This window comes from Bombyx mandarina, chromosome A1, assembly GCF_030267445.1.
Source record: "Bombyx mandarina strain Sakado chromosome A1, ASM3026744v2".
Classification (NCBI taxonomy): Eukaryota; Metazoa; Arthropoda; class Insecta; order Lepidoptera; family Bombycidae; genus Bombyx; species Bombyx mandarina.
In genome coordinates, this window is record NC_143234.1 from 19,895,346 (window position 1) to 19,908,535 (window position 13,190).

The 13,190-nt window shown below is 36.9% G+C and overlaps 2 protein-coding genes across 4 annotated transcripts; one reads left to right on the plus strand and one right to left on the minus strand.

The window, feature by feature from the left end:
- The first annotated feature begins 153 nt into the window (after nt 1-153).
- On the plus strand, nt 154-9,047 carry LOC114242723 (uncharacterized). Of its 3 annotated transcripts, none has more exons than XM_089739327.1 (8): nt 557-983; nt 1,347-1,425; nt 3,763-3,946; nt 4,547-4,670; nt 5,405-5,553; nt 6,528-6,626; nt 7,426-7,500; nt 8,265-9,047. In XM_089739327.1, the coding sequence occupies exons 1-8, from the start codon at nt 612-614 to the stop codon at nt 8,401-8,403; spliced, it is 1,221 nt and encodes a 406-aa protein (XP_089595453.1). In that variant the 5' UTR covers nt 557-611; the 3' UTR covers nt 8,404-9,047. The 3 variants fall into 3 exon arrangements, with proteins under 3 accessions (XP_089595454.1, XP_089595453.1, XP_089595455.1); XM_089739329.1 differs by having other exon boundaries at nt 648-816; XM_089739328.1 differs by lacking the exon at nt 6,528-6,626 and having other exon boundaries at nt 154-983.
- On the minus strand, nt 9,041-12,740 carry lsn (vacuolar-sorting protein SNF8). The gene is made up of 4 exons (XM_089739334.1): nt 11,310-12,740; nt 10,574-10,775; nt 9,636-9,782; nt 9,041-9,263 (listed from the first exon to the last, which is right to left on the minus strand). Exons 1-4 carry the CDS (start codon nt 11,575-11,577, stop codon nt 9,131-9,133), a joined length of 750 nt encoding a protein of 249 aa, XP_089595460.1. The 5' UTR covers nt 11,578-12,740; the 3' UTR covers nt 9,041-9,130.
- Nucleotides 12,741-13,190: the final 450 nt, after the last annotated feature.

Consider the following 13,190-nt stretch of genomic DNA (forward strand, 5'->3'; position numbering starts at 1 on the left):
TTTGGACATGAGAGAACGAAGCCTCCTTGTCTTCTGTAACTAGTGCTAGAGGACAACATTTTCGAATGCAGTTACAGTTATAAACATCATGAGAATTATAATCGGCAACAGTTTATTTCATCCATTTTTTTTATTGCCTTTGTAGGCAGACGAGCATACGGCCCACCCGATGATGAGTGGTTACCGTCGCCCATGGACTTCAGCAATGCCAGGGGCAGAGCCAAGCCGCTGCCTACCGCTTAATACTCTCCACAAGCCTCGTTTGAAGAAGGACATGTCATAGCGCTCGGGAAACACCGTGGAGGGGAGCTCATTCCATAGCCGGATGGTACGTGGAAAAAAAGACCTCTGGAAACGCACTCTGGATGACCGCAGTGGCTCCAGGTAGTATGGTATTTAGTTTTAAATTCACATTAAGTATCTACTTTAGTTCAATATTGTTGAGTGTAGCTTCGATAAAACACCATCGGTATATTGTGAAACAGCATAGCATATTAAGATCGCTTTTTTTTTAAATATTAAATAGATTTAAACTAGTTCAGATACGAAAACTTTAACAGACCATGATTAGAACACTGCCATAGTATTCACAACTTCGGGGCTTAAGAGTCATGCGTGAATCGAACGAAATTTGGAAATTGTTATTACAGCTAAACGATATGGAAAATAAAAGAGAACTCGAATTAAAACTAGAAACAGCGCTAACAGATTATATAGAATTAGAAACGAAATATAAAGAACTGCAAACAAAGAATTCGACGTTACTCAATGATGTTAAAATTAAGGAGAAAGAGATCGCGTCCTACAAAGAAAGAGGTAAGGAGTTGGAAATTAAAATAGAGGAACATGCGAAAAATTTAGAAGAATACAAAATTAACTTGGCAGCAGAGAAGAAAAGTAGAGAAGATTTAAAAAAGCAATTGGTTTTATCTCAGAAAGAGTTGGTGGAAAAAATTAAGAAACATGCGGAAGCTAAGTCAAAGGTGAGCATATCCAAATTAGTTATGTAACTCCACATATTCACATAACGGCGTAGTGCTAGACGAATGTATCTTACCCAATAATTATTGGTCAACTTACCTCATAATGTCCTAGCCCGATTAAAATCCCTTACTCCGAATCTCGAGACAAATAACAAAAAAACTGCTTTTTTGTAGTAGCTGTAATATTTGCGGGTTTGGTTTTTTATCACTTAGATAAATTTAGTACCTTTTTGAAATGGCCTATTTTCATTTGCCAAGGAATTATAATAATTTTTAACTTAATATACCTAGTTGTAACGCAGCCGCTAATCTTCATTAACTCAGTAAACAACTATATAATTCATGTTAAATTAAAAACTGCAGGTCGCAGAAGCTTTAGAGCTTTACGATATTGTAAGGAAACAGAAGAATGATGCAAACGCAACAATTAAACAACAGACAGGTATGATGTACACAATTAAAACCTTTCGCCTGTCGTGATGAAAATGAAAAGGATTCCGGGCCACATCTTGCTTAAAAAAAAAAAAATTATGGTTCAATGTTGCATTTGAGTCGACTATTATCAAAGCCGGCAATCTGACTTTTGGACAATTATTGGTAAATCAGAAAAACGAATTATTGACTTTGTATTCCATTGGCAGTCACAAAACTCTTCGGAACGACATCTTAGATAAATAGCAGGTTAACTATTAACCTTTATTTAATGCAGGTTTTGAACCGTATTCTTTGAAGAAGACGATTATATTCAAATCAATCTGTATTGACATATCAATAACATTTTTTTGTGCAAATGCACAGATTGCCACCTTTGATAATAGACGACTCATTTATTGTTTTCGGCTTACTATTTTCCCACGCTTCGAATACTTTGCAGTCTAAGTGGCCTCCTTAAATATGGGCTTATACCACAGCTTGTACATTAGTATAATACCTAGTATATTTATGTCCGAAATCCAGAATGCTGACGTGTTTGCTGATAGTTGGGGAATACTTTTGTCTAAAATAATGTTCCTTGTGTTAACGAGTTAGGCGTTTTGGTGCAAACTGTAAGCCTGACTTTGTATTGAATTGAATAAATAAATAAATCTACAGCCCCTTTCTGGCTGAGCCTTTGCTCGCCCACCTGCCCTGGTAAAAAATTGGAAAGGCCACCAGTAAACCTTCAATCATAAAAAAATATATCCACAGCGGTCATATCTATTAACTATAGTCACAAACGACTATGATGATATTTATTTTGTCGCTATTATATTATTTTTTTTTTTTTTTTTTATTGCTTAGTTGTGTGGACGAGCTCACAGCCCACCTGGTGTTAAGTGGTTACTGGAGCCCATAGACATCTACAACGTAAATGCGCCACACACCTTGAGATATAGTTCTAAGGTCTCAGTATAGTCACAACGGCTGCCCCACCCTTCAAACCGAAACGCATTACTGCTTCACGGCAGAAATAGGCGGGGCGGTGGTACCTACCCGTGCGGACTCACAAGAGGTCCTACCACCAGTAATTACGCAAATTATAATTTTGCGGGTTTGATTTTTATTGCACGATGTTATTCCTTCACCGTAGAAGTCAATCGTGAACATTTGTTGAGTACGTATTTCATTAGAAAAATTGGTACCCGCCAGCGAGATTCGAACACCAGTGCATCGCTCGATACGAATGCACCGGACGTCTTATCCTTTAGGCCACGACGACTTCTAATTATGACAACTACCGTCAATTATTTATTATTTCATTAAAATATTTCTTGGTGGCAGTTATTTTAATTATATTTACGACTCGCGAATATCGAACGAGATAGCTATGAATTGACGTTCCCAGCCAAGGACTCATCATATGTTTGATACTAGGCACTTATCACAGAAATCTTGATTTATTTCTGTGGCACTTACTAATAAATTAATATTTGTAACTGTAATTTGTAAGACGCAGAATTGTGTTGTCGTATCAGTACTTATATATGTATTTATATATATATTTATAACAATATATTATATGTATATATTTATATCAGTACACGTGATCTGAGATACCTACAGAAATATTTTCATTTCATTCACTTTCTGAGAACTCCTTTCGGACCTCGTTAAAGTGTAGAGAGTAAAGATCTCTCTGTATGAAAAGTGTTATGTGGATAGGCGATCAATTAGTGGCGCCACCGTAGCAAGTGGTGTAGTTTCGAAGATCACGCCAAACGTTATTATATTAAGTTTTTCAACACGGCACTATTCGCTATATTGACAACTGTTAATTCTTTTTTTTTATTGCTTAGATTGGTGGACGAGCTCACTGCCCACCTGATGTTAAGTGGTTACCGGAGCTCATAGACATCTACAACGTAAATGCCGCCACTCACCTTGAGAGGCGAGTTGTAAGGTCTCACTTTTAACAGTACAACGGCTGCCTCATCCTTCAAACCGAAACGCATTACTGCTTCACGACAAAAAAAAGCAGGGTAGTGGTACCTACCCGTGTGGACTCAGAAGACGTCTTACCACCAGTATAACACGCTTCGCTACAGGCGCTAATTTTGCGAGTTTTAGAGTGGCAACTTATTGTTTATGGCTGGACACTGTTTCAATTTTTCCACCATATAAGTTAGATCTCTTTATCTCCATTTTTAAAAGGACATGTACACATAAGACGTGACATAGTATTGTAGGAACACCGTAGAAAGGACGTTGTTGACAGTACTCTAGGCTTGTTGGTCAAACTAAAGTATTAAACCCATAATGCTCAAATTAAACTATTAGCTTAATGGCATCAAATTTGCAGCTGAACTAAATCGGGTCAAACGTGCCCTGTGCAGTGTCAAAGACGACTTAGAAGCTGTGTACAGAAAGGAAATAGACGAAATGAAGGACAAATATAACGAGAAAATAGCTGATATGCTTGTACATATAAAGAATCTTGATGCCGAGTTAGTTGAAAAGGGATTACTTCTAAATAAAGTTCAAAGGTAAAGAAGGTCTATGAATTTTTTATTTTATTTTTATTGCTTAGGTAGGTGGACGAGCTCACCACCCACTTGATGCTAAGTGGTTACCAGAGCCCATAGACATCTACAACGTAAATGCCACCATCTACCTTGAGATATGAGTTCTAATCTCTCAGTATAGTATAATGGCCCCACCCTTTAAACCGAAACGCATTACTGCTTCACGGCAGAAACAGGCGGGGTGGTGAACTTACCCGCGTGGTCTCACAAGAGGTCCTATCACCAGTGATTACGCAAATTATAATTTTGCAGGTTTTTTATTTTTATTACACGATGGTATTCCTTCACCGTGATAGTCAATCGTGAACATTTGTTGAGTACGTATTTCATTAGAAAAATTGGTACCCGCCTGGGATTCGAACACCGGTGCATCGCTTCAACACCAATGCACCGGACGTCTTTCCTATAGGCCATAACGACTTCAAAAGCTATCGCCATCTAATTTCTACGACAAAGCAACCATGCCTTATATCTGGATGTAGGCAGTATCAGTCGCAATGTCGTGTCTGTGGAGCGTGGTATCGAAAATTTAAAAAAAATCTTCAATTGCTTATTTTATAGGGAAAACAAAATATTAAGTCAAGCAAATGAAAATTACATTAAGCAACATAATGAAGAATTGAAATCGTTGGAGCCGAAATTGAGAATGGCCGAACAGCGAATGGAAATAATGTTTCAGGAATTGGTTCGTGATTCGATAATAAAATAAATATATAGACAAAATATTGTTCTAAGTTACTTAACCACTACGAATAACCAAATCTCCATCGCAATTCCACGCGAAAGTTTTAAATAATATCGGCAAAGGTATTGCACTGAAGATTTGACAAATACAAAACATCAGTAGAACATTAGGTACATGACCTTTAAACAGATACACTATATTATTATTTAGACTACGATTACTACGTACTAATATCCCATAGGTAGTTATTACGTAAAGTACCTATCATTCTAACATTAGGTAAACATTAAACATTAGGTATTATTTGCTGAGAGCGATGATGACTTGTTTTGGTAAGGTCGTTAGAGAGCCAGCAATGTAAAGCGTAAGTTTCCTCTAATTCACGCGAGGCCGCAGGGGCGTTGACCTCGCAATATTTTATTGCGTTACATGGCGCTCGGTGGATAAACAGTATATTAATAAATATTTGACGGCAATTTGTAGGTTTTTATTATCGAGTATTAGATTTTGATCTTATTTACATATTTGAATTTTGACGGTAGGCAGCGGTTTGGCTCTGCCCCTGGCATTGTTGAAGTCCATGGGCGACGGTAACCACGCACCATCAAGGCCGTATGCTCGTCTGCGTACGAGAGCAATAAAAGAAAAAAAACTTAAATGAGACGATTTTTAAGCTCAAAGAGGCGGAATTTATTAGCATCCGGACGTAACGTCCATACGAATTTTGAATTTAGGTATCATCGGAGAGACGAAATGTCCAACTCGTGTGCGAGAAGCAATGTCTGGCGCTCGACGTACAGAGAATTCAAGAGATACAAGCTAGAGAAACGAAGCGTAGAGATTGGGAAGAAAAATTGTTGAAGAATCGCTGCGAAGAGCTCACGTGCGTTGTATTTGTTGTATTTACTGGTGGTAGGACCTCTTGAGAGTCCGCGCGGGTAGGTACCACCACCCTGCATATTTCTGCCGTGAAGCAGTAATGCGTTTCGGTTTGAAGGATGGGGCAGCCGTTGTAACTATACCTGAGACCTTAGAACTTATGTCTCAAGGTGGGTGGCGCATTTACGTTGTAGATGTCTATGGGCTCCAGTAACCACTTAACACCAGGTGGGCTGTGAGCTCGTCCAACCAAGTAAGCAATAAAAAAAAAATTTTGTTCATAAGCAGATTTATAAATGTGATTTAGTTACTTCACGTTATTTTTTACTACTGTAGACAAGTGAACGTGGATGGATACAAATCAAAATGTCTATCGTAACGTAAAACGGCTAACCCACCTTTTTAATTCGAAAGTATAATCATTTTGCGGCACAATAGGCAGGTTACTGGAACCTACATTGTGCAAAATCCACTAAAAAATAAAAGAATCAAATAAACACAAAGATTAAAATGTTCACAATTGATTAAGTATATGAGTAAATGTTTATCTGGTTACGGTACGGCAATTCATATTTGGGTATTCGTGAAAGCTTGTAATTGGCTTTTACGAAAAGGAAATTTTAAATAAAAAAATTTAAAAAATCCGTTTTCCTAACGAGACGTGAAAACATATAATAAACATTTCACCTGTTGTTTATACAATATACCCACGTTTTGGTCTTCAGCCATGTAACTCCAGTAAGATGGATGAACGTGACATTTCTTCATGTGACGTTTAAGAATACAGCTATCTTAATTCGCAGTGAAACCTCAGAATAGTAATTTCGTTTTGCAACGGCAATACACATTCATCACTTTCTACATTCGTTTTCTTCTACATTGAATATCGATTAGGCTGCCTCGCGAAGTGAATTATAAAATCGATTAAAATAGTAGTGTTGAGAAAAACTCGATTTTCATATGATGGTTCTTTTACAGTTTGCAATTGGAAAACTCTCAAAAGTCCCTCAATGAAACACACGGAATGGTGAACAAGCTTCAAGCAATGATGTCCTCTAGAGCAGAACTCAGTCAAAAGTATTAATTTTTTGTTGACCCCATTGAAGTACTAATTCGGTCGTTCTAGAGACAATGCCGCCACCCACCTTGATATAATTGCCCCTCCTTTCAAACCGGTACGCGTTCTCGTCGAACCCGTCGCGACGAAGGGCTCGACGAGCGAATTAACCCTCAGACACAGCCCACTGAGTTTCTCGCCGGATCTTCTCAGTGGGTCGCGTTTCCGTTCCGGTGGTAGATTCTGCGAAGCACGGCTCTTGCTAGGGCCAGTGCTAGCAATACTCCGGTTTGAGCACCGTAGTGTTCACCTACACACGTTAAGGCGAAGCTGAAATAGCCTCTCAAGGCTATCAGCATAGGTAGGAAAAAAAAATACTGCTTTACGGCAGAAATAAGCAGGGTGCTGGTACCTACCCGTGCAGACTCACAAGAAGTCCTACCACCAGTAGGACCTCTAGTAGTATCGAAATCTCTAACGGGAATCAACTTGTGGTTGGACGTATTATTATAAGCCCGCACGGGTAAGTTATCATCATTATGCCTATTTCTGCCGCAAAACAGTCAAGCGGTATGATATCTCAATATAGAGAAAAAATATACTTCGTCTTCTTGTCTCTAGGTTCATTTTGGTGTCTATTCTGGAAAACATTTAAGATTAAATGAACTCTTCCAGCTAACTACGCTAAAAAATAATGTCATGTCTCCACTTTGAGTCTTATTGCATTGAAATAAAGGCTATCGTACCACTTAGACTGGAACTAATTTTTGCTTCTCGATGAACCTATAACTACATTTGTCACAAAATGTTTTATTTCAGGATAATTTCAACAAAAGAAGACGAATTGAACGAACTGAATAAACATTTAGAAAATCAAATGGAGCTCAGTAAAAGGTAAGAGTAAATTTGGAACCTGTGTTTTTTTTTTGAAAACTTCAAAACTATACATACGTTTTCCAAAACTGTTTTTTTTCATTTTAAATGCCTTATTGTCCTCTTCGCAATACCTACCTACCTATCAATTTAACTTTTCCTATCTGCTTTAGGAACACTAATTTTTTGAGATTTTTTCCATAATGCCCATCCTTGTATTATAATTGTTATGCGCGGTCACTAATTTCTTAATATATTATTTGGGAATCATTAATAATGATTTCTCATCGTTTACGTGCCCCATGCAAAACCTTGAAGTTTCTTAACGTTCTCGATAGCGTAAAAGTTAGCCCAATTTTGTATGCAGTTGGAACAGCGCCCCTAGCGGCAAACGTACGCAAACGATCCATTCCATACAAATATCAGCTAACTTTTACGCTATCGAGAACGTTAAAAAACTCTCACTAAGCACACAGGTCATTTAAATAGGCAAAAACAAAATTTTAGGTTTTTTTTTTTTATTTATTGCTTAGCTGTGTGGACGAGCTCACAGCCCACCTGATGTTAAGTGGTTACTGGAGCCCATAGACATCTACAACGTAAATGCGCCACACACCTTGAGATATAGTTCTAAGGTCTCAGTATAGTCACAACGGCTGCCCCACCCTTCAAACCGAAACGCATTACTGCTTCACGGCAGAAATAGGCGGGGCAGTGGTACCTACCCGTGCGGACTCACAAGAGGTCCTACCACCATAATATAGGTTATGTAATAATATTTGTAGGTGGAAAGAGTCTTACGTGGAAATGACCGAGAAACTCAAGAAGCAATTGAACGATTTAGAAAACGAGAACAGCGAATTGCGAATACAATTGAAACTTCCAAATTCAGGATTCAATCACGAGGATAGTACGGAGAGCTGATACAAATATTTTATGGAAATTGAGCTGATATGGAATTTATTTGTTACATGCTGTATCAAATCGCACCTGATTTTTTGTTGAAATTTAAAAATTTAATCCTACCAACTCTACTGTGGATTAGTCTAGTATTTGACCTAGTATTTCGGTCTGGTCTGGTCTACCTAAAGAAGGCAATGTTTCTTGTATGTCTTTGACATACTCTACAGCCTAAAATTTCCAGATTATAAAAGCTGTCTGCCAATTGTCACGTAAACTCATTGTTGACCGAAAAGAAATTATATGCTTTACATTGCGGGTTGAAAATATATTTAGTCGCATGGCGTTATTTTTATTTATTACCACTAAGGCTTTGATAGGAGATTGAAGTCGCAATAACAATAAAATAATAGTTGTCCTACCTTCAAACTGGAAACCGTGTCTGGTAAATAGACTATTGTCATCAATCATGATCATTGGCAATACCAAGAACATAATGGTAAAAATCTACAAATGTTATTAGAGAGAGCACTTATATTTTTGTTATGATTGCACAAATAATAAAATAAAATAGGCACTAATATTATGTTATTTTATTTTAAGTGAAAAATGTATTTACAATATTTTATTAAATGTAATCAGTGCAATAATAAACGAATTCGAACGATTGTAATATGTTTTTATTTATGTACAAAAATAAATTTTATAATAATTTACAGAATTACATACATATATCACATAGGCTTATAGTTCATGCTGATACGCATTCCGCAAACATGCTAGGGAACCAGTACAACGTCTCTTTTGGTTCCTGAGAGTCCACCCAGGCGAGACCTTCTCTCACCATATGGTTTAAAGCATTCTCGGCTCTGGTTTCAGTCCAACTGAAAAGTAAGCAAAATTTAAATCAGTTTTGAAGGTTTTTTTATTCAGCAAAGAGCAAGAGGGTACAAAAACTTATTAAAAAAAAGATCAGTTAAAAATAGCTGAGTTCTGATATTATATTTGTGTACCAGAAGCGCACGCACAACTCAAGAACATATACACACATAGAAACTATAAATATAATTACTGACTAAATAAAATTGCTCATTAACAACAAAAATTAGAATACAGTGTTAGATAATGTGGGTTTTAGGGAAATGATACATGATAGAATAATATTGAGCATACAAATGTTGGTTTACTATGTAAATAAAACCAATACAGTACCTACCCATTAATGGTTATAATGTTTAAAATTACTATAAACTCACCCAAGGTCGCTAGTGAGAACACTAACAGAGACCCACGCTGTTCCAAGTCCACTGGCCTTCTGAAGAACTAGTGTTTGATCCATGTTTAATTCACCAGGCACCGATTGAACCAGCCATTTGCCTTTACTGATCGGAACTACAGTAAACCTGGAAATAATGTGAGAATTGTGTGGGTATAACAATTAGTAAGATCATGTTCTAAGCACTATATAATTTTATGAATCTCAAGTCTTTTAAAACTTTTTTTATTTATGTTTTTATTGCCCATGCAGGCAGACTAGCATACGGCCCACCAGATGGTGAGTGGTTGCCGTCGCTCATGGACTTCAGCAATGTCAGAGGCGCTCTGCCTCTGCTGCTGCTGCCTATTATTAAGTACCTTACACAAGCCTCGTTTGAAGAAGGGCAAGTCATAGCACACAGGAAACAACTTTAATAAGATTACATATTTTTACTTGATTTCACAATAACAACCACTAATGCTTATCACATACTCTAGGTACATGCATTTTACTAATTCACAATTTCGTAATTGACAACTAATGGCATATGTGCCTACAAATAGTCATACATACTACATAGATCACTATGTCACCTAGACAAGTGTGACTGATCACTGGTAGTAGGGCCTCTTGTGAGTCTGTACGGGTAGGTACCACCACAAAAATAGACCAGGGCCCACTGGCATCACTTCAGTCCAAGTCGTCCAAGTCCCATAATTTTTGTTTTAGTATAACAATTAATTGTAAATTGTACGTAATTGGCTTGTACTTGGTGTTAGATAATATATGACAATTGTACACAAAATAGTGAAACTGGTCAAGAAAGTATAATTATGTATTTATAGTCCAAAGGTGTTCTTGTTCAGCCTCCATAAAACAGTGCATTGCAGTCACACTTTTAAATATAATATAAATATAAAAATACAAAGTTTATACCCATTTCCAAATATCCTTAGTTTCTTCACTGCCGCTAGCAGATCTTCATTTGTAATGTCTTGATGCTTCTTTGCTCGGCCACGAGAAGCTATAAGTCTGGTACGTAATTCCTCTAAAGTTATGAGACCTCCATTCTTGTAGTTGGTAGCCAAGCACACCTCTACTATTTGCACTCCTAGCTCATAGTAAAAATCACCAATACCTATAAAATAAGAAATAAGAATGTTCAATAATATCGAGGTATTCAATTTTTTCCCTAAACATTTCACTTCACTATTCTTTTTTTTTGTTCTTGTTTAAACAGCACCATCAATGCTATGAGGAAAATTAGATCTTCATAATAATTTATGATACACTGAGCAGTGAAAAACAGACTTGGTTTTTATTATCCACCAATATATTAAGCCAAAGACTTGAAATACAGACTTAGCGCAACAATGTTTTTTATGTTTAGGATTTAAACAGCTTTTGAAGTTTAATCAATAGTTTTTACTGCCATTGTGTTATTACTGATGTTTCAAATACTTGATAACAACACAAACAGACAAACAAGCACACCCAGACGTAAAGAGGTGCAAATCCTGTGGCCAAATGCTTGCGAGCAAAGATAAGTTATTAATAGAACCATCCTGTGCAGGCTAAAACTCCACGGCCACCACCAAATTGGTGTGAGATTGAGTATGATGAAAGTACATACTTATGTTCTAAAAATAATTATCTTCAATAAAGTTCTTACCAAGAACAGACCAGAATCCTTTCCCCGAAGCCAGTGGATCCACACCGATGGCAGCACACATTTCCTGAAATTGCCTTCTGAACTGAGCATTCTTCTTTATTTCACTCTTGTGTTTTGATGCAAAATCTTCCAAATTTTCCCTAAACACTTCCAGTTGTTTGGACATCTGCTGGAATTGGTTTTCTTGTATTTCTGTTCCCTTTTCTTTATATTTCTCTTGTTCCAATCTGTGTTTTTGGATTGCACCTACACCTGCGCGGCGTCGCATTTTTGGTTGTATTGTATTAAAATATATTATTACGTTGCTAATAGTACTCTATTAAGAATTACATATATTAATTTAATATCTGTTTAAAAATTTTAAGCCGATTAATGAACCTTATAAATGTAAATAATGTCAGAAGTCAGATGTGACAAACAATGACCAGTGCAATGACCATAGACCTATATAGTAGGGACTAGACATGCGTAGTTCCGGACCGAAATAGTTCCTGGAACTATGTCCTCATATGGAACTATATCATTCAATCCGAGTTGTCAAAATTAACATGTTCAGACAGTTCCATTTCCATTCCAAGTGTACTGTTATACGAACGCGTTGAACATGACGGACATGCGGACATGATTAGAGCATAGGTATCGCGCGGCGCGGAGGCGTGGCGCGGCGAGTCCACCCGAATGAGTCCCGAAGCGACACGAGTCCACGTAAAGAGATAAGGCGAAATATAGCGCTAATACGAGGGAGTGAGATGGAGCGAGTGCATGCAACTGCGTGTGGAGTTCTTTCACATTACATTTTTATGAATATTGAAGTTATGTTCTACGACCTACGTGTTACAGTCGATAGTTGAATGAATTAAAATGTTTTGCTTAGGATTTTGACCTTGACCATGCATCATTCTTACGAGCACTTAACCTTAAGTGTTTGTAGACCATTTCTTAGAAAATCATAATAAAAAATTAGAGAATTTTAAAACATTCACCACTTTCGCTAGTTTTGTTAGCTACATTACGTAATGAAAATAAAATATATTGTTATCTCGGTTATGGGAAAAAGGTTGTAAAGCTAAAACGAGCTCAATATGTTGTATATCAGAATAACGTGGTATTTTAATTGACAATTGATAGGTTATAGTTTCCGGTGCATCGTACAATACATTGAAAAATAATGAAAGTAGTAGACTAATTGAAATTATGACAAAGTGGAATAGTACATTAATAAATTATGAAACAAACTAACAATGAACCTAAAATTAAAAACCTTACAAAATAATAATTATAGTAATAATTGCCATCAGCGGCAATTTATTTTTATAGTGTTTTTAAAAAATTGTATTATAATATCTTTTTTGAAAAATATTGTGTAATTAATGATAATTTAATACGTGATTCGCTACACTACAAACAGCTACTAGACTTAACATGTCCGCGGAACTAAACGGCTACAAACAGCTACCAGACTTAATATGTCCGCGGAACTGAGCAGCTACAAACAGCTACTAGACTTAACATGTTTAGTTCCGCGGACATGTTTACTGGAACTAGTTCCGACACTCTAAAGAACGATGTCATGTTCAATCCTTTTCCGAACATGATTAGCGCATGTCTAGTAGGGACACGACACATTGTTCTATACGTACAATTGCTTATATAAATAGCACCCATTTTGAAGGCACACACATAAACATATATCTATCTCGTTCTTACTCAGCACTTTAACTCGCAGGAAAACAATATAACAGTATTTCAGTGCGTACATAAAATGAAACATGAATATACGTAAATGTCTCCGTCTCCGTCTAATGAGGCCGAAAATCCGCCATGTTTAGCGCGCCAAATGTCATTGTCACGTCAGTTCGGCCGTCTGTTTTGGGTTGTACA